Below are 23,973 nucleotides of genomic sequence, written 5' to 3'. Positions count from 1 at the left end.
GAGCCTGCGCTCCGCAACGGGAGAGGCCACAACAGTGAGAGGCCCGCGTACCACAAAAAAAAAAAAAAAAAAAAAAAAAAAAAAAAAAAAAGCTATTGGAGGGAATTCCCTGGTCCAGTGGTTAGGACTCGGTGCTATCACTGCCCTGGCACCGGGGTCATCCCTGGTTGGGTAACTAAGATCCCTCAAGCACCAAGGAGAGGCCAGAAAAAAAAAAAAAAGCTATTGGAACAAAGGGCTTTACCTTGACGTTATTTTTCGTGTCCAGTCCTGTCATGAACCTTCCCAAGCTGCTGAGAAATCGATCTGCAGAACTGTCCTGTGAATGACAGAAAGCTGCCTCAGCAGGGTGGTTCACAGGGGAGGGCAACAGGAAGTCTGGAGTCTGTGGACAATGGTACAACCTTGTGAAGGGCAACACTGCCCCTGCGCATCGTTCACTGAAATGAACCTTGAAGCCACTGAGTAACTGGCTCCTGAGAAACAAGGGACAGAAGTCTAACGCCGTGTTGTTGCCATGAGCCACAGGTCTTAAAGGAACCAGAGGGAAACCCTGTGACTCAGAGTCCCAAGATGTAGATGTCTGGCTGTAACTGGTGGTGAGGACTCTTCACCCTGCTCCCTTGACATCCTCCTAAGACCCAGAACTACCCTCAATATGCAGATGCATCAGAGATGGGGTCTGGGCCTCAAGGGCAAAGATACAGACTCTAAGACAATCCCTGCTGTCTGTGACCCTAGAGGCCATATCATCAGACCCCGTCAATTCAAACTTAGAAATGGGGAACTTGAGATACGGATAAATGAAGTGAATGCTTATTAGGTACTAAAACTAGCTGCCAGCTTAAAGAAAATGATTCATTTCCTGTTTAACCAGAGATTGTTTCAGAAAAGTATGTTTGATGCCCAGTTTATTTATCCACTGGCTATGCTTAAGTTATTGAGAGATTTAAAATCTCTGCATTTGTTTTTGATCTGCACTTTCAGATAGTAAATAACATACTGAGTAGCTCAGTCTTGGCTGGCCCAAGATCACTAAATGCCCAGTGATGGCTTTGTATTTGAAAGTCTTAAACAATAAGCTGCCAGGTGATCACCTACCTGTCAACTACTCCCATGTACTAGCAACTCATTTTCTGTCTGACATGTCTTGGGATGGATACTGTACCTTGGCCACCTTCAAGTGTTTCTTCATTTGCTTGATGGCATCATTAACTTCTTTACCCGGAGGAAGTGAATGAGAATTACTGGAACCCAGGGAAAATCCACCATACCTAAAAGAACAGCCTGATATTAAAACACAGGCGGGGGCTTCCCCGGTGGTGCAGTGGTTGGGAGTCCGCCTGCCAACGCAGGGGACGCGGGTTCGTGCCCCGGTCCGGGAAGATCCCACATGCCGCGGAGCGGATGGGCCCGTGAGCCGCAACTACTGAGCCTGCGCGTCTGGAGCCCGTGCTCCGCAACTGGAGAGGCCGAGATAGTGAGAGGCCTGCGCACCGCGATGGGGAGTGGCCCCCGCTTGCCGCAACTGGAGAAAGCCCTCACGCAGAAGTGAAGGCCCAACACAGCCAAAAATAAATATAAAAAATAAATAAATTAATTTAAAAAATATTAAAGCACAGGTGGTGTGGGTGTGTCCAATAACATTCAGCAGCAGACACCACGTAAGTATGTAATGCTTCATTTAGATGAACTGCCTGTTCAAAGTAGGACCCAAGTAAGACTCAGAGAAAGTTTCACCTTGGCCTCCTCTAATGGATTCTGGTAATCTCTTAACTCTTCTGTCTCCTGCCCAAGTGGGAGGGACCTGGGTCTGATTATACATAGAGTGAGACATCTGAGATGTTGAGGAAAGGATGCTCATTCATCTCACAGATGCTCCTCCCACCCCTGGTGGCTCAGGCCTGAACTTGGGTCTTTAGGCAAGCAGATGTGAAGTCAGGATAAGCAGTGAAGACACTGACCAGAGAGGCCTGAAAGGGTTTAGAGACAGGCCATGGCTCTTCCATAGCAGGAGAACCACGAAAGGTCCTGCATCCGCCCTGCTCAGTTACTCAGTAAGTCCTGGCTCTTGGAGAAAAGGCAAAGAAGGAAGATGGGAGGCAGGGACAAAGAGCCAAGTTTTGAGGCAGCCATGTAAGGTATCTCATTTCTCATGAGAGCTGATGGACTTCAAGGATCCTTCCTTCTTCTCTTCCCCAGTCCCATCTGCTCCTTCAAAACTCAGAGGGATATGGGCAGGGATGGAGGTGGAGGGTGGGTCGGAGACAGCCTGACTGCAGCAGAGGAGAGAATGATTCTTGCTATCCTGATGGAACTCTGGTTTTATTTTCTAATAGAAAACATTGTTATTTTAAAAAAACTCAGAGGGATAAATGAGTTGAAATACAATGAACATACATGGTTTTGATGCCTCTTATTTCATCTAAGACCTCCTTGGTTATTCCAAAGACATGAAAAATTGTCCTTGAGTCACTAGGACTCCTAGGAATTTGATTTGGTAAGTTTAACTAGCATAGGTTTTCCCTCAAAACATCGTGCTTCCTGTCAAGTCCCTAGAGACCCACAAGGAACTTCTAAATCTCCTCAAGGACATCAGTGTGCTAAATATTCCAAAGGCCTCTGAAGTGGCAGCTGGGCACTGAGCAGAAATGCTAACGGCAAAACAATTCCTAAACTAACAACTTCCCGGGATCCAAGAAAACTGCATCAAATTCATCCTCCTGAACTTTAGGAGTCAAGGAAAATGAAAAGAAGGCACAGCGAGGTCAACTTACCTAAACTCATTCACCCAAATCTTGTTCTTTAAGCTGCAGAAGACCAAAGACAAAGAAACCAGAAATCAGTCCAAAGAAACATTGATACTATTCCTGATGATGCAAAAGGAGTAAATATCTACTTGAGGATACAACAAAGGGACAGAAAAAACCCTACGGTTGGGCTGGTGCTGTAGGGTCTTGCCAATGGAAAGTCCTAATCAGCACATCTTTTCTTCTCCCCATATTAAAACCTTACTATTTATATGAAGGTCATGCCTTATATTAAAAACAACTCAAAAACCAACAGAGGTGATCAAACTAGAAACTTTTTAAAATTCAAAATAATAGGTCAATTATGGATGACATATGGAGAGGTTATGCCTCTTTCTTGGAAACTCACAGTAAGTGTCATTCAAGCATACCCTTGTCATTAAAAGTCACTAGAACTCCTAACTGAAGGGCCCCACTAACCAAGCTGATAGGAAGGAAGCTAGAACAAACATTTTCTTTCTTTTTTTTTTTTTTTTTTAGAACAAACATTTTCTGAGCATCAACTAAATACAGCAGTCCCCCTTTATCTGGAGGGGATACATTCCAAGAACCCCAGTGGATGCCTGAAACCATGGATAATACCGACCCCGACATATACTATGTTTTTTCCTATGTCTCCTGTTAATTTCTTTGAAGGTCAATAGGGCCACTATTGTATAAAATAAGGGTTACATGAACACAAGTACTGTAATACAGTGACAGTCAATCTGATGACCATGAGGTCGTGTGCAGGTAGCATCTGTGGCACGGATATGCTGGACAAGGGACGATTCCCATCCCAGGTCCCAGGAAGCTATATGGCTCTTCCAAGGCTCCACAGCCAAGACAGGCCGTGAAGTTGCGCCAGGGCTCTCTTTATAATGCCATGTATTATCATTCAGTCCACCCATGAGAGGTACTTCACATGTATCGTTTCATTTAATCCTCATGACAAACTAATAAGAGCAACATTATTATCACATTTTATACAACCTAAGGCTTTAATAGGATAACTGGCTGCCCATGGTCAAAAACGCTAATAAGCAGCAGAATTAGAATTTGAATCCAGATTTATTTTCATCCTGGAACCATGCAACCTCAGTCTTGAAGCTGAATGTTCATAATACTTCCCATCATCTTTTCTAGTTTGAAAGAATATCCTAAACTTCCAAAAGACAACATCAGGTCAAAATGTGATGTTCCCCCCACTACTCAATCTACTTTTTTTTTTTTTGGCTTTTACTTCATCTGATCAGTAATGATTAAGCAGGCACCAATTTAGTAAGTAATGACCTTTTGGCTATGATCTGCACATATGTCTTCACCAGATAATCCGAAATGTTTCTTCCCGTCAGGTTCTGAAGGATGTCCGCAGTGTTCTGTTTTCTCTGTTATCACAGAAAAACCAAGTGCATGTGTCTTTATGGACCAGAATTGGAATAGAAAACAAATCAAGGACAACAATGACACATGTCCCTCAAACAGGTACCACAGTGTGACCAGACTCTGCCCACAGGGTCCAGGCTTTGCCATCAGGCAGCCACCAAGGTCTGGTCCATTCTGCTCTCAGCAGGGCCATTCACTTATGGCAAGCCAAGGAGAGCCCCAGCAAATTATTCTGAACAACTATGAAGTATCAGAACAGACCATGAAGTATCATTCTTTATGGTTACAAAAGGTTTTTAGGGAGCTGCACCATTGACTATGCCTAGTGAATTCTTTTGTTCATTGGAGTTATACTGATGAAGAGATGAGCTCTTATTTTAAAGAAAGGTAATCAGGAAGGACTGCTTTAAGTTTTCAACACCATTTGCAATTCCTTCTCCTCACCCTGCAACCTGGGTGCTGATAAGGCAGCAGAGAGACATCAAAAGCAAGTCTCTTCATGAAATCATTCTCAGAAAAAATGGCTCAGAACTGTTTCCCACACTCAGAGTTTCAGAGGCTGTCAGAGTTGTAAGACCCACAGAAGTTTTATGGGCCAGCCTCCCTAGTTCAGCGGTGAGGAAACAGGCCCAGGGACTCAGCGTGGCCTGTCCAAGGTCACCAGCTCATCGCTGGCAGAGGCAGAGATGAAGCTGGGCTTGTCACAGTCTGTCCCGTGACACCACCACTGGGGGAGAGTCCACTGTGTGCCTTCCAAGCTCATTGATCCAGAGTGTTGTATTCTGCTTGTACCTCGAACCAGTAAGGAAACTAGGCTGACTTCAAAAGACAGAAGCAGGCTAAGCTCCCTCAGATACAGGAACAATGTGCTCCAAGGCCCCTCCTCTCAAAACTCACATGCTTTTCCCTATGACAAGAATCAAGACTGAAAGAGACCCTCCTGACACGGCAGGTCACCCATTCCTCCTCCCCAAGCCCACCCTGCACCCCACCTGCACAGTCACACCCTGAAAGTGACTCACTTGTGGAGGAGGCAGCCCCCCAGCCCCCAGGGGACACACGGGCAGCATCTTCTTGATTTTGTCGCTGCTACACTGGCAGGCGGGGGAGGGGTTCTCCATCGTCCAGTTCCCATTTCTGAAGAGGTCCGTGATGGTCTGGGGGACTGGGGTGGTGGTCCACTCCTCCTCCCCCACCGAGCAGGGCATGTCTCTGCAAAGGGACGTCAAAGGTAGGATCACCCAAGAGGGCCTGGCCTCTCCTATTGCCTCAGAGCACAGGACCAATCAATAACAACTGCAAACATGCATCTATCTCCTCATCACTTGGTTATTTGATCCGCCCCACAGACTTGTAAGCTACAAACTCATTTACAGTGAAGGATGATGGAACACAAAGAGGGCCTAAACGCTCATATACTGAACTCAAGTCAATCCAATCACTGGCATTCAATCACTCACCCATGTATTCACTCAACAAGCATTCACTGAGCATCTACTATGTGCCAGACACTGTCCTGCATATTTGAGAATTTGGGGTGAGAAGACAAAGTCTCTGCCTTTATGGAGTTTGTGTTCCCAGGAAAGAGTTCGATAACAAACAATTAAATCATATGGTCTTAGATAGCCAAAAGTGAAGCAAAATAAAGGCAGAGTGACTGGTGACAAAGGACCATCCGAAGAGGTCATATACTTCAGCCAAAACCTAAATTTTGGGGCAGAACAAGCTAGGCAGGGATTTAGGGGGAAAATATTACAAGCAGAAGCAACAGAGCACAGGTGAAAAGGTCCCGAGTGTGCTACGTTTAAGGAACAACAGGAAGGCAGTGGGGCTGGAATGTGATGAGCTAGGAGGGAGAGTATTGGGAGATGAGGAGGAGGGAGGCAGGAGCCATAGCACATAGGCCTGGAAGGAGTCTGCATTTTATGCTCAATGTGCTGAAACCTGGTGGAGAGTGTCAGGATTCACTTTATGTTTCAAAATGAGTAGAGAATTTGGGGGAGTGAATAGGGGTGACAGTTGTTGGCCCATGAAGAGCTAGATTGTTTGCAAGCATCCCAGGTAACTAGAGACAGGCCTTTATGTCTGACTTGAGCTCTGAATTACTGTGATACCATCAGTAAGTCACTTGCCCTCTCAGGGCCTATTTTCTCCATTAGTGAAACAAAAGTATGAAATGACTTGTCTCAGTAAGTCACATTTCAACAAGGCATTTCTAACATCCCTTCCAGTTTCAAAACTCTACAATTTGAAGCAGAGCCACAGTCTTTAGATGATTCTTCTATCAAATGTACAGTTTTGTGGATTGCACTCTAGTTCTCTCTTTAAAGCACCTGGACTAAATGAAAAAGTCAGACTAAGATGGTGCTGTCCTGAAGCTCACGCTCTAAAACCTTCACAAGATTACTGGCTGAGGTCAGTTCCACTACTTTCTGAAAAACCTAGAAGTCTCCACAGTGGGGCCCTTACATCAGACGGAGCCCAGTACACATCAGTGGGTGCTCTGCCCCCAGGCTTACGGGCCTGTGATGTCAGGCCTGCACCTCTCAGTGCAGACCTGGCTCCTACAGATCCTTCCTTGGCTGGCATCCATCTATGAGTCCACACTGTCGAGCTGGCATGTGATGAATCCACCTACCTGTGTTATTACCTCATCTCACTCTCCTCTCTCGCCTACAGAGAACTTCCAAGTGGAATCTCATCAAAAGTCCTGTGAAATCTCTGACCGTCTCCACATTGGTCACCTTGTTTTTTAGGAACTGATACTGTCAGGATTTACCACTTAGCAAGTATTAAGTACTAACAAATGTCCAGTAAGTACTCAATTGATAAGAGCCAACAAGTACATAATGGCTATCCATTTAGCGATCTGTTCTAAAACCTTGCACACACAGGTGGTATGCTCACTGGTCTGTCTCCTGCAGGCTCACTATCTTCCCTTTAGAACCCGGAATTCAAGTTAGGCCTTCTCCAATCTTTCCACAACTTCCCACACTCTCCATAATTCCTCAGTCTGTGGTTAACAACCTACCTGAGCCTGGAAACTTGAACCTGCCTCTACCATCGCTGGGTCCTCTCAGAAGCTCCTCACCTCTCTTCCTTGTCTTCACTCACAAAGATCTCTGGCCATGCCTTCCTCCCATACACACTTAGAGTCGTGTGGCTATTTCACTGAATTTATTTATACACTGCCTACATTTTTTAAAAGGACTTTGAAGGAGAATATGATAAAAATATGCAACTCTGAAAGAAGAAAATGTCCGTTCTTATAAAAACTATGCCACCTTTTCAGGCTTTTGGAGTGAAGAAGCTGATAAACAAAACTGCAAATTATACATAATGGGAGCCTGTCTCTGAACTTAGGTATAGGAGCTGGAGAAAATGGATCAGTATAAAGTACTATAGGAGCTGGAGAAAAGGGATCAGTATAAAGTACTATAGGAGCTGGAGAAAAGGGATCAGTATAAAGTACTATAGGAGCTGGAGAAAAGGGATCAGTATAAAGTACTATAGGAGCTGGAGAAAAGGGATCAGTATAAAGTACTATTTAAATTAAATATTCATTTCTAAAGCAGTAAACAAATGTCTATAGTCATTTGTTTACATCTGGCAAGATGCTAGAAGACTCTCCTAGTCTGTTATGTTTGTTCCTAGGTGGTCTGATTAAATCACTATATTCACTTTTTTTTTAAATAAAAAATGTTTCAAAGGGCAAATGATGGTAGTCACCATGTGGCATACAAATGATAAAAGCAGTGTAGCGATCACACCAGGTGACAAGCACAAGAAGCCAGCCGTGCAGGGGCTCACAGCTCGAGTGGCACTCACGGGATTGGGTTTCCTTCCATACATCGGGTCCCGAAGCCAGGCTTTCCGGTGAGAGCGCTCAAGAGCTCCTGGGTGCTCACGTCCTCAGGAGCGTCATTACTGTAGGTACATGAGAGGCAGCCAGCTCAGCAATTCATTAAAACCATGAATTGGGAGGAGGAAGGTGACTTTTTTTTAATCAAACATTTTATTAAGTACTTCCTGTGTGCCAAACTCTTGAAACAGAAATGAATAAAACACGGAACCCACCCACAAGGAACTCAGCCTTTGGCCATATATTTGTCATCAAGGTAACATACAGCACTCCAAAGTGGAGCGTATGTAAATAAGTTATATGTATAGAGATGTGCACACACATGTGTATACACCCACCCACAAATATACACACCTTTACGTATATATTTTAATGTGAAGTACATGAATTCATTAAAGATCAGTATTTCAAAAGTACTTTCACAATTATCCATTAGGCATGGACAACAGGGATTTTCTAGGAAAGGGCAGGCTGATTTTATGGGCCGAATGTTTGTATGGATAACTGGAAAACACAAGCAATGATGGGTACAGGTTACAAGCACAAAACAAGCCCATGTGTTCCACAGCCCCGGGCAATACAAGGTCAGCAGCTTGGAAAGGAAAGAAGAAAGTAAAACTGCCCTAAATAGGAAGGAAGCATGGGATTAGACAAAAAGGAGACTGATTTACATGTTTACATATATATACATATAAATATATATATATATATATTTTTTTTTTTTCTTTAAAGCTTCCCTTTCATATCACTGACACACTTCCCCAATCGAAAGATCTGCAAATACTATGGGACTGAGGAAAACTCCTGTATAACGTGATGCAGAAATTCCTTGGTCCTTTTGTTTGAAGCGCTGGATTGTTACAGAGTAGCTGGTATTTGGGTCTAAAAAACAAACACTAGCTAGCTATTATCTATAAGCTAAAAGACTAAATAATAAATACACGAATTGCATCGTGCAGAAAACAAGAACCTGGAGGTGTGATGCTCTGAGTGTATGGAAGCCATGTGTTCAACTACAGAATAAAGACAGAGCTAGGAAAATCCAAATATATTATAGCCCAATCATAGACTTTTTTACAAGGGCAGATTACTTACATAAGACACACATGTTCCTCACAACAGCGTATAAAGAGGAATGGAGTTTAAATGCGGTAAGAGGACTGGCCTGTTAGTTCAGGTTTTGTTCACCACTGTCCGTTGCATCTAACATGAGTTTGTGTGAGAGCTGTAGCCACAGCTGATAAATCCACGGCCCTGTGTAACTCTCGGGTCCCCATCTCCTTGGCCCTCAGCACAGTAAACACCCTGGGTCGGCCTGAGGTCTCCTCCCACCTTGGGCGCAGAAGGCAAACGCATACCTGACAAATGTGTACTGTTCGTTGTACATCCAGGGCTGAAGTTCCAGGCTGGGGTACTTGCCAAAGGGTGGCACGATCAAGCTGAACACCAGCGCGATGCAGACAAACACAGCCGGCAGGACAATCTATAACCAGGGGGTAGGAGGGAAGAGAAACCACAGGAGAAGGACAAGGGTTAGAAAGAAGGCCACAGGGCAAGGCCCTGTGAGTCCAGCCAGCCTCTCAGACCAGCCATCGCTCGAGTGTGCACAGGGCGCAGCTCCACCAACGCATTCTTGGCAGGTTGGAAGCAATGGAGACTGAAATCTAAACCCCTTCCCTCCGGGGCACTTCTGGAAGCTGGCAACACAAGGCCAGAGGCTGTGGCCCCCTGACAGGGGCACAGAGCTGAGAACTTCACAGAGTAAACACTGGTCACATGTCAGGGTGACTAAGAACACCAGGTCCCTCTTCTCCCTGAAAACCTGAGAAAGACCACACTGGCCATGAGCCCAGCTCAGCTCAGACGAAAGCTGAGAGCCGAAGCCTGGACCAGAAGCCAAAAGACCTGCAGTTTTGTTCTGTCTCTACTACAAGTGTATCCATGTGAAGTCACATCCCCTATGGCCTCAGTCTTCTCATTTGTAATCTGCAGATAGACTAGGTGACCCATTCAGATCCCATACTTTGATAAAACCACTCTACAGCACTGTCTCCATGGAAAGGGAAAAGCAGCTATACTAAACCACCTTAAACTTTACACCTGTACCTTCTCTGAAAACAATGACTTGTACATACTTTATAAGCAAACTCTAAGCTCCTTCTATTTATTCCTGAGAAATTTATCTGTTTAGAAAAAAAAAAAATCCAAATGATGCTCCTGGTTCTAATGTTCTCGCATTTCAATGCAGAAAATTAATCACTAGGTGATTAATTCCATGGGAAAAAACTGTATGAGCATTATCTCATTTAATTATCATTACAACCCTAAGTAGTAATATCATTATCACCAAACAACAAACAAGGTAACTGGGGCTCAGGGAGACTAAGTAACTTGCCCAAGGCCAAAGAGACAATAAGTAGCAGAACCAGAATTCAAACCTAAGTCTATACGCTCCAAACTCATATTCTGTGCGTTACTCACATAGTCTGTAGAGAAGAATCTCTGTAACTTCTTTATACTTCTTGATTTTATAGAGTGGAATAATTTCATCTCCCCTAACCCAGCAAGTTAGCGTACAAACACTGACATGCAGGCAAGAGTGTAATGAGTCTTCTCTGTTTATCTTTTTTTTTTTGTCTGACCTATGGTTATCTTTTCTATCAGTTTTCATATAAACATCAACTTAGAGAAAAATCAAGTTTCCAATAAGTTCGTATGTTGAGTGCATCTGGGCATATCTCTGAAGTTATGAACGTTTAATTTGCCCAGCCGGTTTTTCTAAACTTTGTCCCTGTTCTACTCTCCTTTACGATAAAACTAACACACACGGTAATTACTAATGTGAAGTCCACTCTAAGCACTTAGTCATTTTAATCTTCATAACAATTATATCATAGGTACTATTATTATCCCCATTTTACAGATAAGGACACCGAGGCTCAGAAAAGTAACCTGCAACAAATACGTGAGTGCAAGAAGCAGAACTGGGATTGAAATACAGATAATCTGGCTCCAGTGTCCATCTTATAACAATGATGCTACCCTGTCTTCACTGGTCAGGGAGCCTGCAGCCCATCAAGGAAGGCTGAGTCCCTGGCCTGGAACAGCACTTCTCACCTGAGCAAAGAATCCCTTCCGACTCCGTCTGGCAATCAGCAGCCTCTTCCACAAAAGGGCCCCAAACTGCTGCTGTGTGAGTTTCCAGCCTTTCACCTGGTAGGAGCCTTTGCCGTCCATCCCGCTGAGCAGGTCTGTTTCTCTGGATTCTGCAGAAAGCCAACACTGAAGGTCACCTAATTATATCAGGCAGTTTTGAGATCCCCACGCTCCTCCCTCCAGTACCTTCAGCAACCACCTTGGAGGCTTGCGTTTGAAGGTAAAAGTAAAGGAGTAAAGGGCCTTGGTGACAAATTCACATCCAAGGAAAAGTGATGACCCCAAACGTATGACAGCAGCAGTCCCTGCCTTTGGGTTCTTATCTGATGAGCACAGAAAAATGAAGGTGCCTTGAGACAGCTGAAGAGAGATGTTCACACATAATGGTGCTACATCAAGCCATTCAGATGAATCAAGTCATCCTCAATTTCTTACAGAATGTTCTACAAAACAGGCCATGTAAGTAGGCTGACATACTTGAGAACACACAATAGCAATTTGTCTCCCATTTATTATATTTTTGGTAAAAGGTGGACACATTCCAGTGGTCTAAGCACTAACGATGTATGAAGTTAGGGAGAATATGAGAGTCACACACTCACGTGGCACAGGGATGGGAGAGTCAGGAAGGTTTCTGTTCCGAAAAATTTTTATAGAAATCCTTGTCTTAAACAAACCATTTCTAACTGCGGTGGCTTGACATCTTACCAACATTTGCTTCATTTCCTGCCTCCCCCTTCTCCAACCCAGTCAAATACACAGGGACACACTCATCCAAAATAGCTAAGTCTAAGGGTCCAATTAACTCTAAAAGCAAATTCACCTCACTGTTTCAAAATCTTCCATCCATTCAGAGAACATGTATTCAACAATTAAACACCTAATGAACGTGAGAAAAGATAAGAAATGGATTCAGAGGATTGAGGGGCCATCTTTTGATGTGTGTGTGTATCTTGAGAGAGCGAAAGAAGTGGCGAGGACAGGCTCTTTCAGGTTTGACTATTTGCACAACCCTGAAAAGGGGAAAGTGGCTTTTCTCATTCTCTCTCTTCCCTTTGGACCCTGTAGGCATCTATCATCCTGGTTCAAGGACCTCGAAAGATAACACTGGAGAAGAACATAAGAGAGAAGTTCACTTTCTAGCAACGGAATGAAGATCTGGCCCAAACGGACCTGGATCTATGTCGGAATCATTTGGATCAACAGCATCATCTTCAGTAAATGGGCGAAGACAGCTCTGCTTGTCCCCGAAGACCCGTCTGTTTCGTCTTGCCGGTAGGGTGCCATCTGAAGGCAAAAGGAAGGAACCCCATGTTTCATTTTATTTGTAACAAAACAGACTCTGAATGTGTAACAAATCTATACACTAAAAGTAAGGATGTCATAAAACAGTTTGAAGGGAAAGGCACAAGCCTGGTGAGCTAAGACAGCCTACAGGGCCACAGCCCAGAGAATGTGCAGCCCCCCTGGAGGGTTACCTGAGGTCTCGGCATCCACCCCACTCTCTTCGGCCACTTTGAGAAATATCTGAAAATTAAGAGTGAGTGAGAGTGTCATAAGCACCACATTGTGAGAGCAACTGCCACGATTATTACATGACTGAATGGTATGCTAGCCCCTGAAGACAAAACGTAGAAGACTCATTTATTGATAACACTGTGTCAGAGTCACTTGGGAGGGAAGCCGTTTTTACCAGAGAACATCTCCCCAGTGGTGACAGCTATCAATCCAGACAATCATTTTCAAATGAAAGCTATGACACGAGGACACTGCAGAAGGAGGAATTTGTTCTGAACCTACAGGGAATGAGCCAAGTGGCTTCTTCCAAGTCTATGGCCCCAAATCTTTCAGTAGGCTAGCACTGTGATAGGTTATCCGAGACAGGATGATCAAGAGAGGAGGAGGGGTTCCCATCACTGGAAATGTTATGGCAGGGATTCCAACATCAGAAAACAATATGAACTAGACCAGTGATTCCCAAACTCTGATTATGCCCAGACGCTGCCCAGGAAGCATGCAATAGAAGTACAGACATCAAGGCCTTACCTCCAGAAATTCTGATTCAAAGACCCTGGAGCTGAGCCTTGTAATTTTTATTGTCAATAATATTCTCAGATGATTCTGCTGCACTGTCAAAACTGGAGACTACCGGGCCAGACAATTTTATATCCCTTCCAGCCCTTGAGGTCTCTCTAAAGAGAGGCACTGCTTACACAGTAATAGAGTATGAGCTTTGAAGCCCCAAACCCCTGATTCTGAATCCTTGCTTGGCGTCCCTGAATGTCCACTTTCTCATCTTGTTATGAGGATTAAATGAAGTTACAATGATTGCAAAAAACAAAACACACCAAGGTTAGCACGTGGCACAGGTAGATTTTCCATAACTGCTGGCCATTTCCGATGCATGGTCATGACACAGTCATACCAGGGAGCAATCCTAATACTTCTCTCCTACATCTCCCACTACAACCTCAAAGGGCTGACTGGAACCAACACAACCCAGATGCCAGCGACCTAAGCACTCAATGCCTAGGTCCACGGTGATCCTACTCCCAGTGGGCACGCAGGCTGCCCGTCTGGCCCCGGGATCATTGGCCCTGCTCTATTCTGACAGCCAGCCACCGAACTTACTTCTTCCAGGGTAGTCTCTGAGATTCCGTAACTGGAGATGCCCAGGTCTGAGAGCCGGTCATCAATCTCATGGAAGAGCTCCACAAAGGCTCCCTCTTTGGCGGCTTCATAGGGCAGCACGTAGGTCAGCTCATGCCCAATGTCTTCCACCAGCCGGGCCTCGGCCACATGCTTCCTGATGAGGTTGGAGATTGCAGAGACATCTGTAGGGACCAAAGAACAGACGCGGCTCAGCCAACTCCGAGGCCCCCCATTAGGGGCCAGCCACTCGCCACCTTCTCCCTTGCCTACTGCTCAAGAGCCCGCTTGCCCACACAGCACACGTGGCCCAGACACTGAAGTCATTCCACGTGTTCATCTCTGGCCTGAGAGTTCCTGGGGGCAGGAGCTGGATCTTATTTACCTTTGTATCACCAAAGGCGAGCACAGTGTAGGTCCTCAGTGCATGATGGGAGGCTGGCTGGCTGGCTGGCCTTCTGAGGTTGAAAGCCTGGTGGCTATTGCCTAAGTGCTAGGATTCTTCAATGGAAATCTTGACTAAAGGAACTGTCAAAGAGTCTTCACCTTTCTCTAACCTTTTAAAGGAGGCTCCTTCTATTTCCCTCAATAGAGGGTTAATCAAACAGGGCATGGAAGGAGAGCCAGAGCCTTCCTGGGAACAGCCAGATGTTAGGATGGGGAAGGCACACCCAGGGTAAAGGCTTCTGTTCCGTATGTGTTATTGGCGACACTGGCCTCCTATGCACACCTCCTGAGGGAAATCCAGCGGGCTGCTCCTCTCCTGGGCACTCACCCTCCCTAGGTACTGAACCCCAATCTCTGCACCATCAGCTTGGCTACTCAGCTCCTCATCCCTGGTCTCCAGTGTCCAGTGTGCAGCCAGACCCACTCCCCTAAGGGATCCCCCACCCCCAATCATCTCACCGCTCTGGGACACTGCCCTGCCAGCTCCCAGACCAAGCCCCGGGCTCCCCGGCAAGCGTTAGGCCGATCCGCCACCAAGCTGCACCCTCTCCCGCAGCCACCCAGCCCCAGCCCAGCAGCAAACCTTGAGTCAGCGCCACCAGCCTCTGCACCTCTCCTCCTCTGCCTCCACTCTGCCCAGCTGGGGGAAGCTCAGGCACCACCTGAATAAGAAACCCCAGAGTCCTTACCGATGGTCAGCGTGTCACTTTCATGGTCGCTGCCCAGGCCAGCATCAGAACTGCTCTGAGAAACACTGTCCTCCTGATGGCAAAGAAGGAGGTAAGAATGGGTCAGGGACCGAGCAAGGTGCAGCCCCATCACCTTCACCTGGGGGCTTCCGAGAAGCTCTATCGTGTGAGAACCGGAGCAAAGAGCTTCTCCTGGGACGCATGCAGCTGGGCTGCCGCGGCTTCTGAGGCCAGCTATCTGATCTGACACGTGGGCTGTGTGCACGGGAAGCAGAGCTCTCAAAAGAACTGTGGCCTGCCAGTGAATGCTGTAAGCAGGCCCTCATCGACCGTCTTGGGCGTGGGATTTACCTGCCTGGTTATCTAGCTCAGTGCTTCTCAAGCTTTAATGTGTGTTTCCTCACCAGAGGACCTTGTTAAAACGCAGACGCTCATTTAGTTAAGTCTGAGTTGGGCCCAAGTTTCTGCATTCCTAATGAGCTCCCAAGTGACCCTGATGCTGCTTGTCTCAGACTGCACTTTGACTCGCAAGACACTAGTTAACAGGTAAATGAGTGGGCAGGAGGTCAAGGTTGGCATGTACGTGTTTTGGGTGCCAGTGTTTGAACACACAAATAAATCTCAGGCATGTACTGCAGTACAGGGGAAAATGTACTTGCTTATTGGGTTCTGGTCCCACCTCTGTTATTCACTTGCTGGGTGACCTTGAATAAATGAAATCCCTACAAGCCTCACTTCTCTCATCTGGGATAATAATTGCAATACCTTCTTCCCAGGGTTGCTCTGTACTTTGAGATGATAGATTTTTTTTTTTTTTAAAAGTCTGCAAACGTTAACAATGCTACAACTATCATCATGATTTTCTTTTATGGCCAGAGTCTGCCAGATTGAGTGTCTGGCATGAAATCAGTGCTCAATATATATTTGCTGTTTTGTAGTTTAAAAGTTAAGGTCAATAAGATTTAAAGGTAATGAGCAGGCACTAGAAGGGCATTCTTCAGCTAAGGCTCTTAACTCTTGGTAAGTCTTTCTTCTTCAACAAAATTAAGGCCTCAAGGGCCTTCTCCATCGCTCATTGTGTCTCCATAGGGAAAAGGAAATGGGATTCAGCAGAGCTAGCACGATGGGAACAGAAGTCCCCAGAGATTTCTATGTAGGAGGTGCGACGTGACTTCAAAGGGACACAGAGCAGGGAGATGGTGGCCTCAAGGTGGCAGAGTGGGGCAGATGTGGACAAGCCACTCATAGCCAACGAGTCCTGACCCCCTGGACCTGGCACCAGCCCAGCACTGAGACTGCAACTCACCTTCTTCAGGTACGACACAGTGCTACTGCTATTTCTGCACGAGCTGAGGGAGGACTCCACGTCTTTCTTGACCAGGGTCAGGTAGTAACCTGTCCCCAACTGGTTCTTCAGGAACAGGGAGGAGCCCACGCAGCACAGCTTCCCGTGGGAAATGATGGCAATCCTGTCCCCCAGGATGTCCGCTTCGTCCATGTGGTGTGTGGAGAGAATAATGGTGCGGCCTGCCGGGAACAAAACACAAGGACAAGGCACAGGTGAGGCCTGCTGTCCTCACTGATCGCAGTGGCCAGAACTACAGGAAGACGAGCAGGGGAAAGCCTGGGAGAAAGACCCCGAGGCCTGTGTGCTCATGACCCCCAGGATGGCAGTGCTGTGAGGACAGCTGCTGCACTCTCACAGAACGAAGGACAGGAGTGGTTATTTGGGAACTTGCTACGTGCCAGCAGTGTGCTACGTGGTCTAGGTGCGTTCTCATTTAACTTAATCCTCTGTAAGGTGGGCACTCCCACCATTATAGATAAAGAAGCCGAGGCAAGTTAAATGACTTTTCCAAGGTCTTGGGCCAGCTTGAGCTGACTCCAAACCCATGCCCCTCATACTGTACCACCTTGTGTACCTTCTACTCCTCTAAGCTGACTGCACCTCTCCCATCCATTCACGTATTCATCCACTGTGTCAGCACACAAGTTTAGTGCACCACGTGGGGACAGAGATGAAGGACAACAGCCTCGGCTCTTGGGAATCTCAGTCTATAGGAGACCATAATTATACTATACATGCGAGAGTTCTAGGCTGGAGGGAGCCCTGGGGGCCCACAGAGGATGCCCTTTATCGCCATTTCTCTTCTCCTTGCAGGCCCCTAGAGAATGAAGTGTAAACTAGAAGGGTCTTGGAAACCAGGCCTCCCACTTGCACACCAAGGCTGAGCTCAGAGCTCAGCTCCACGTTTTCCTTGAAAGCAATTCTGTTGCTCTAGCAGGAACAGCCACAAGATGCTCTTCCAGAGGCCCTTCCTCCCTTTCTCCCTCCTTTCCTCCCTCCCTCCCCCTCCCAGCCCAGAAGGCAGAGTAAATACACATCAGTTACCGTGTCGATATTTCAGCAGAAGCTCCCATATTCCCCTGCGGGAGTAAGGGTCTACGCCGGCTGTGGGCTCATCCAGAATGACAACCTTGGATCCCCCGACAAAGGCCAAGGCCACAGACAGCTTTCTCTGCATTCCACCTATGGGAGAGAGGAGACAGGATCCAGGGCCAGCCCCAGTGACTGACAGCAGAGGTGGCGAAAGAAGGATGGAGGTGCCCACCTGGGGACAAGCCCGGAACACATTTCTGACCCACCCTCCCACTCCCCTGGGAAGCCGGGGACACGGCCGCAGCTGTATTTCCTGTGTGTGTGTCGTCGGGGGCGGCGGGGTGCGTTGGAGGAGGAAAGCAGCTCTGGGCCTCACCTGACAGCTGACTTGTTTTGCTTTTCAGTTTGCTTGGCGGCAAACCAACATCCAGGGCCATCTGCTCCATCTCTGCTTCCACGTGCTTCTCCGAGAGCCCTTTCAGGCGGGCGTAAAACCAGATGTGCTCTTCAACAGTCAGCCTGGGGACAGAGGGGCAGGTCGGCTCCGGGCCCCCAGGACGCACAGAACACAGTGCCTCCTCCCCCAGAACACGACAGGCACGTTTTTCTTTCCCCACTTTTTTTTTTTTTAACTTTATCAATTTCCAAAAAATAATCTCCAGGAAGGATTCAAGGTAGAACAGCAGTGAGCAGTCACAGGAGCTACTTGAGAAGCCAAAGCAGCAAAGGCGACAGGTCACGTCCACCGATTCCCACTAGCCTGGCCCCTGCGCATCAGGCAGTGGCAGGTCCTCAGAGGGCCCTCCCCAAGGCCCCACCAACCAAGGAGCTGCCTCGGCCTTAGCCTGGAGCAGCCCTCCTGAACCTCGAAGGACTTCAGCCCTGAGAGAAGCGGGGCCCCTGCGGAGGACATAAGCCCGGGCTGCTCACTGCGGATGAGAGGAAACCGGGGCGCAGGAGGGGGATGCCCTCGCCCAAGGTCACAGAGCTCAGGTCTCTCTCTGTTCACCATGGCGGCTCCCTGCTTGGTGATGGGCAGGCCGAATGGGAGCAAAAGTTCTGAGCAGGAAGCACGGGACCCACGTATCAAGGGCCCTGAGGTACTGCCCGGTGAGAGCTGTGGTGGTCTCAGGGAGGGTGCGTGGGGAGAGAGGATGTCCTTACTCCAGAAGGACAGGAATGGAGAGCACCGTTTCCCAGGCCTCCATCCACCAGCTGGACTGATAGAACATCCCCCACCCCACAATTCTCTTACTTTTCCAACGTCAAAGGACGACCTGGTCTCAACACATCGAGGAAGGTGAGGCCTGCTACCCCCAAAGGTGGTAAAATGCTTAAGTCTCACTCTACCCGTGACTCATGACACACCTCCAAAGAGGGTGTGCTGGTACTCACATGTCAAACAGCACGTTATGCTGGGGACAGACCCCTAGGTTCTGCCTGATGGTGCTCATCTCAGAGCGAATGTCTTTCCCCAGGATGTAGGCAGTGCCCGAGGTGGGAGGGAACAACCCCGTCAGGATTGACCTAAGGACAAAAACGTTAAAGTACAGGCGTCAGCATTGGCCCTCCTGCCCTGAAGCTCCACTCCAGGCTGCAGCGTCTGGGCAGATGGCAGAGGCAGCAACCCTCCAGCCCCTTTCCTTCCTAATGGACTCCAACAGACCCCGACACAGCAAAGGAGTCTCTGCTTCAGTGAACGGCTAGGAGTGGGCCTATGTGTTGGAAATGGCAGTTTCAGCATCAGCATTTTTTAATTGAAGATGCCAATTTACAATGGGAAGTACACTTGAAAGCATGTATTCTTTTTATGCTTAAAATCATGTCCAGGTAAAAGGGACAAAGCAGAACAAATGATTCAAAGATAAAAGTAATTTGTGTGTTTGGCATTTAGGATTTTTGTGCACCTTTTAAAGAGTTTCTGCAATGTTCATAATATATTGATTTCGTGTGTTAAAAATATATAAAAGAAAAACAGGAGGAAGAGATTACCTCCTCCCCCACCAAAATGCCCTCTGCAATGGTTGATGGATGACACTGAAAGCCACTGAGGTAACTCTGGTGTGTTTATAGCCTGTGCTCCCTTCTGAAGCTGTCCATTATAAGGTCCTTATAGGTCCCAGAGAAGGCAATCTTACTGCCAGCCAGCTGGCCAGCTGTTTCTCACATCTGCTTAGAGACGGAGTTCCTGGAAATGACTTCCTCCCACCAGCATAGCCAGTCTTTCTTCCCACCTTCTTGCCTCACAGTTCTGACCAAACCAACTCCAAGGGAGACCCTTTCTCAGACCTGTCACAGTCTCAGGTTCCAAAAACACTGCAGAATTCTGAGAACCGAAGGGGAAAGGTCATCTAAAGGCCCCCAGCCTATTTTAACCTGAAGAAATAATATCTAGAGAAAAACCAGCATTTGGAAAGCACTCTTGTGATTAGATAATATTTTTACATTCATCAATTCCTCATATGCTCTGCCCTCGGCCCGGTGAGCAAGGCAATGTTCTTAGGTATGAATTTCTAACTGTAAGACAGAACCTTCCTGTGGCTGATTCTGAGAACGCCACACCCTCTTCTTACATGGTGGTGGTCTTCCCAGCTCCATTGTGGCCCAGGAAGGAGGTGATCTGGCCCTCATAGAAATTCAAGGCCAGGCCATCAACTGCCACCTTCATGCCATCTCGGTAAACTTTCATCAGGTTCTGAATGGACACGCCCAGCTTCAGGTGGGTGGGTTCCTCCTCCATGCAGACTGTGAGAAGACACAGGATGGAAATGAGCCCACAGAAGACACTGACGAGTGGAGGGTCAAGACGCAGGGGGCTGTGCTTACACTTTGACAAGTGTCCTCTCTCCACGGCTATTTCTGGTTTCTCAGGCAGACAGGCAACAAACATTTATCCAGGGCCTATCTGGGCACTCGTGTTGGTGATGGGAATACAGTGATAAAGGTGCAGAGAGGAGGCTGGGGAAGAAGAGAAGGAAAGCAGGAGAGGCAGCTGGAACAGGGGGCAAGGGCGGGTGGTAAGGAACCTCATGAGCCATGCTAAGGAACATCATACTTCACCACTGGCGACTGGGGGAAGGGCACAGAAGAGATCAGCAGGGGAGCGATGTATGAATGACTTAGGAAGCTATACCGGACACAGAGAGCTCCCCTCCAAGAACCTGAGCAAAAAAGCCCAGAAGGCAGAGCCTTTGCTGAACTGTGAGCACCACTACCTACAGTCAGAAGCCAGCAGAGGATGTGCGCTCTGGGTGACGCAGGGTGAGAACATCACTACCTAGAGTCAGAAGCCAGCAGAGGATGTGCGCTCTGAGTGACGCAGGGTGAGAACATCACTACCTACAGTCAGAAGCCAGGAGAGGATGTGTGCTCTGGGTGACGCAGGGTGAGAACATCACTACCTACAGTCAGAAGCAAGGAGAGGATGTGCGCTCTGGGTGACACAGGGTGTGAACACCACTACCTACAGTCAGAAGCAAGGAGAGGATGTGCACTCTGGGTGATGCAGGGTGAGAACATTAAGAAGCACAGAACGAGCTCTGTGGCAGCCACTTGGTGTCAGCCTGCACAGGCTTATGCGTCTGTCATCAGGACAAGGCAGGCAGAGAGGTTATGGCTGCATAACCACGGCTGTCTTTACCTCTTCTTTCTAGCTTTCAGGATAGTATGAAAAGTATGTGTATATGTGTTTGGGGGGATGGGGTGGGCGGAGGTGAAGGCAGAGATCAAGAGCCACTTTATTTAGAAGCCAAGAGAACAAAGGAAATGTCCCTTAGAAACCCAGATAGTGACTCCCCGATAAGTCAACAGCACTGGACACAAATGCATGGGAGAATTTGGAAAGGGTCAGTTCGGGGGATTTCTCCGCCCCTATGGTGGTTTTAGGCTCTTCAGGCCGAGAGCCACCCCTTGCCCCCAACAGCCAGTAGGAGCAGCGGCACTGCAGTTAAGGGGAGGGCAGGTCAGCAGAACTTACTTTCTGATGTTCCCTTCTGGCTGAAACCAGGGTGGCTCTTCTCATTGCTTTCCTCACCAAACCAGTAGGACTTAGTACAAGGGAAATACCAGGGCCTGGGGATTCCATATTGGCCTGAAAGCAAAGCACAGGTGTGAGCCAAGCTCAGCAATGCCCCAGCATCCCTGAGGTGTCCTAGCCAGACACAGCCTCCTGATCCCCTCCTTGACACAGCCTCTGGAGACAGGACAAAACGGAATGGAGGTGCGGGAGGAGAGGGACTAGCATTTGCTGAGATCTCCTGTGTATGACAAACATCTTGCACTTCTCTGAATCTTTCCAGCAACCCCACGAGGCAGGTATCATCCCCACTTTAGAGTTGAGGAAACTGAGGGATAAGTAGCCTACTCAAGATCACTCAGCCAGTAAAGTGGAGGACTCAGAATTTGAAACCAGATCTGTATGATACAAAATTGCACATCCAATGTGGGAAGTTCAGGCAGGGTATGTAAAAAACATTTCACATACACTCCCTTAGAGAAAAATCAGTAGGTGAACCAGAAAGGGTTAAACCTCACTCTCAGAATTTGATCTTCTATGAAAATGTATCCAAGGGGCTTCCCTGGTGGCGCAGTGGTTGAGAATCCGCCTGCCGATGCAGGAGACACGGGTTCGTGCCCCAGTCCGGGAAGATACCACATGCTGCGGAGCGACTAGGCCCGTGAGCCATGGCCGCTGAGCCTGCGCGTCCGGAGCCTGTGCTCCGCAACGGGAGAGGCCACAACACTGAGAGGCCCGCAAACCGCAAAAAAAAAAAGAAAATGTATCCAAGGCAGGTCTCGGTCAAGGAGATTTATTAAGGGAAGTATAAATATGAATTTTTATGAATACCAATTCGATCAAAGCACAGGCGAGGGCCGAGAGCCAATGTATCTTATTATTCACAAACTGTACTCAGGAAACAGAACCTTTGCTGGTGGTAATTCAGGGGATACACAATTAGATTCCTGGGTCAGCATTGGGAGGACTCTCCTGGGCTAGCCGACCCAGCGCGACCCACCTGGGTTCACCTCCAAGCACCTACTCCTACCAGCTTTGTGGCCACAGGCAAGTTATTTAACTTCTTCGGGTCATAGTTCTCTCATTTGCAAAAACTGGTTAGAACAGTAACTCCCTCAGAGTAGTCTTATGAGGATTAAATGAACCAAGGTATGTAAAACACTGCACAGCGCCTGGCACACAGTGCGCAAAAACAAGAGCTATGTCAGTACTAAGAGCTGTACTTCTAGCATCAGCTGCTTCTCCTTGGAGACTATTTGTTTGCCATAGGTCTAAAGCCCTAACCACTTTCCAAGGAGACCCAGGCCCTGCAGAAGTTCCAGCACAAAGGAAGGAAAGCACTACGGCTAGAAATTTCATTTCCCTGGCTGATGTCTAAAGCAGTGTGGAAGCTCAGTGTACCTGGAAACACAGCCTCGGTGTACCACGTCATCACCCCGTAGAGGAAGGTGTCAAACAGCATCATGGAGACCGAGGTGGTGAGGTTGAAGCCGTCTTCCTCCACGGGGCTCTCAAAGAGGTTGTCCCATTGCACCCCAATGCCCTGCTCCTCAAAAAGGGCGAAGTACTCACAGCCAAACCCAAAAGCCACAGGAGACAGCAGGCTCTGTGAGAAAGATGCAGAAGTCACTCATCCATCTCCTTGTTTCTCATTTTCCTATCACTGCTAATGTAAATGTCACCTGGAGAAAGATGAATTTGCCAAATGGATCAATTGCAAGATATGGAAATATTTATCTACAGAGTCCCTTTAGGGGAGTGGGCTCCCTGGCAGCATATAAAGTAATTCTATTTGTAAGTACTCATTACGCTCACACATTTCAGAAATGCATGTTTGATGGAATGTAAAACTTTTAGAATTTTATGCTTCCAAAGATGCCTCAAGGGTTCAGCAATGCTGTACCTCACACACACACGGTCCTCTCAAGCTCCCTGCTCAGCCAGTGATGGCTCAGTGTCAAAGGAGCCTGTCTGGGGCTGCTGATGTCTAACGGGTCCAGACAGAGGCATCTGGAGCATCCTGCAAAAAACTCAGGACAACTCAGTCTTATAGGGACTTGCACACCCTCAAAGTCCCCTCCTCCTCTGTACGAGGGAGGGGACTGAAAGTCAGGGATTTGCAGGGAGATGGGGCACCTGCTCCTCAGTCTTGAAATTCAGAAAATATTACTCAAGTGAAACCCCACACTGGACACAAAGGAGACAAGAGTCCAGAAGGAGCCATCTCTGATCTCAAGAGCTTTCAGTTCTATCTGTGGCTGTGACTCTGTGGCAAGCTTAACATGGCCAACAGAGCTGGGAGACAAAAGGTAGAGCTGGCCTCCATTGTCTAAAGGCATTCCGCAGTGCCATTTACGGCCTGCAGTGCAGTCTGGCTCCCTAAAAAATACCATTTGATCCAACTCAACCAGTGTTCACTCAGAGGACTAAAAATAAACAATTGAATAAGACACAGTCCCTGCCTTCAAGGAGCATAGAATCTAGAACTGAGGTTCAAGTCCCGTTGGAAAGAGAATCTCTTATCTCCTGTTCTCAGCTTGGATTATAAAGCAGAAGTGAAATACCAGGTGCGGCTGTGACTGCGGCTACTGCAGAAGAGC

The 23,973-nt window shown here is 47.5% G+C and overlaps 1 protein-coding gene across 4 annotated transcripts in view; it reads right to left on the bottom strand.

Annotated features, from left to right (window-relative positions):
- ABCA1 (ATP binding cassette subfamily A member 1) overlaps positions 1 to 23,973 on the bottom strand; it is a 138,823-nt gene that overhangs the window by 17,991 nt on the left and 96,859 nt on the right. For 2 of the 4 annotated variants that reach the window (XM_059072098.2, XM_067041041.1), the window contains exons 17-35: positions 22,775 to 22,979; positions 21,335 to 21,448; positions 19,932 to 20,103; positions 18,754 to 18,885; positions 17,735 to 17,877; positions 17,371 to 17,508; positions 16,285 to 16,505; positions 14,979 to 15,051; positions 13,825 to 14,027; positions 12,672 to 12,720; positions 12,367 to 12,480; positions 11,155 to 11,303; positions 9,396 to 9,520; positions 8,004 to 8,102; positions 5,198 to 5,387; positions 4,083 to 4,177; positions 2,778 to 2,810; positions 1,169 to 1,274; positions 245 to 319 (exon numbers count right to left, since the gene is read on the bottom strand). In XM_059072098.2, the coding sequence (XP_058928081.1) occupies positions 245 to 319; positions 1,169 to 1,274; positions 2,778 to 2,810; positions 4,083 to 4,177; positions 5,198 to 5,387; positions 8,004 to 8,102; positions 9,396 to 9,520; positions 11,155 to 11,303; positions 12,367 to 12,480; positions 12,672 to 12,720; positions 13,825 to 14,027; positions 14,979 to 15,051; positions 16,285 to 16,505; positions 17,371 to 17,508; positions 17,735 to 17,877; positions 18,754 to 18,885; positions 19,932 to 20,103; positions 21,335 to 21,448; positions 22,775 to 22,979 (2,436 nt within the window). Of the gene's footprint in view, positions 1 to 244; positions 320 to 1,168; positions 1,275 to 2,777; positions 2,811 to 4,082; positions 4,178 to 5,197; positions 5,388 to 8,003; positions 8,103 to 9,395; positions 9,521 to 11,154; positions 11,304 to 12,366; positions 12,481 to 12,671; positions 12,721 to 13,824; positions 14,028 to 14,872; positions 14,952 to 14,978; positions 15,052 to 16,284; positions 16,506 to 17,370; positions 17,509 to 17,734; positions 17,878 to 18,753; positions 18,886 to 19,931; positions 20,104 to 21,334; positions 21,449 to 22,774; positions 22,980 to 23,973 lie in introns of all 4 variants that reach the window. The other 2 variants (XM_059072096.2, XM_067041040.1) reach the window with 1 other exon arrangement.

The sequence above is a fragment of the Kogia breviceps genome, chromosome 8, assembly GCF_026419965.1.
Source record: "Kogia breviceps isolate mKogBre1 chromosome 8, mKogBre1 haplotype 1, whole genome shotgun sequence".
In the NCBI taxonomy this organism is placed as follows: domain Eukaryota; kingdom Metazoa; phylum Chordata; class Mammalia; order Artiodactyla; family Physeteridae; genus Kogia; species Kogia breviceps.
The sequence above is the reverse complement of the archived record's forward strand: the minus strand, read 5'-3'. Positions and strand labels throughout refer to the sequence as shown.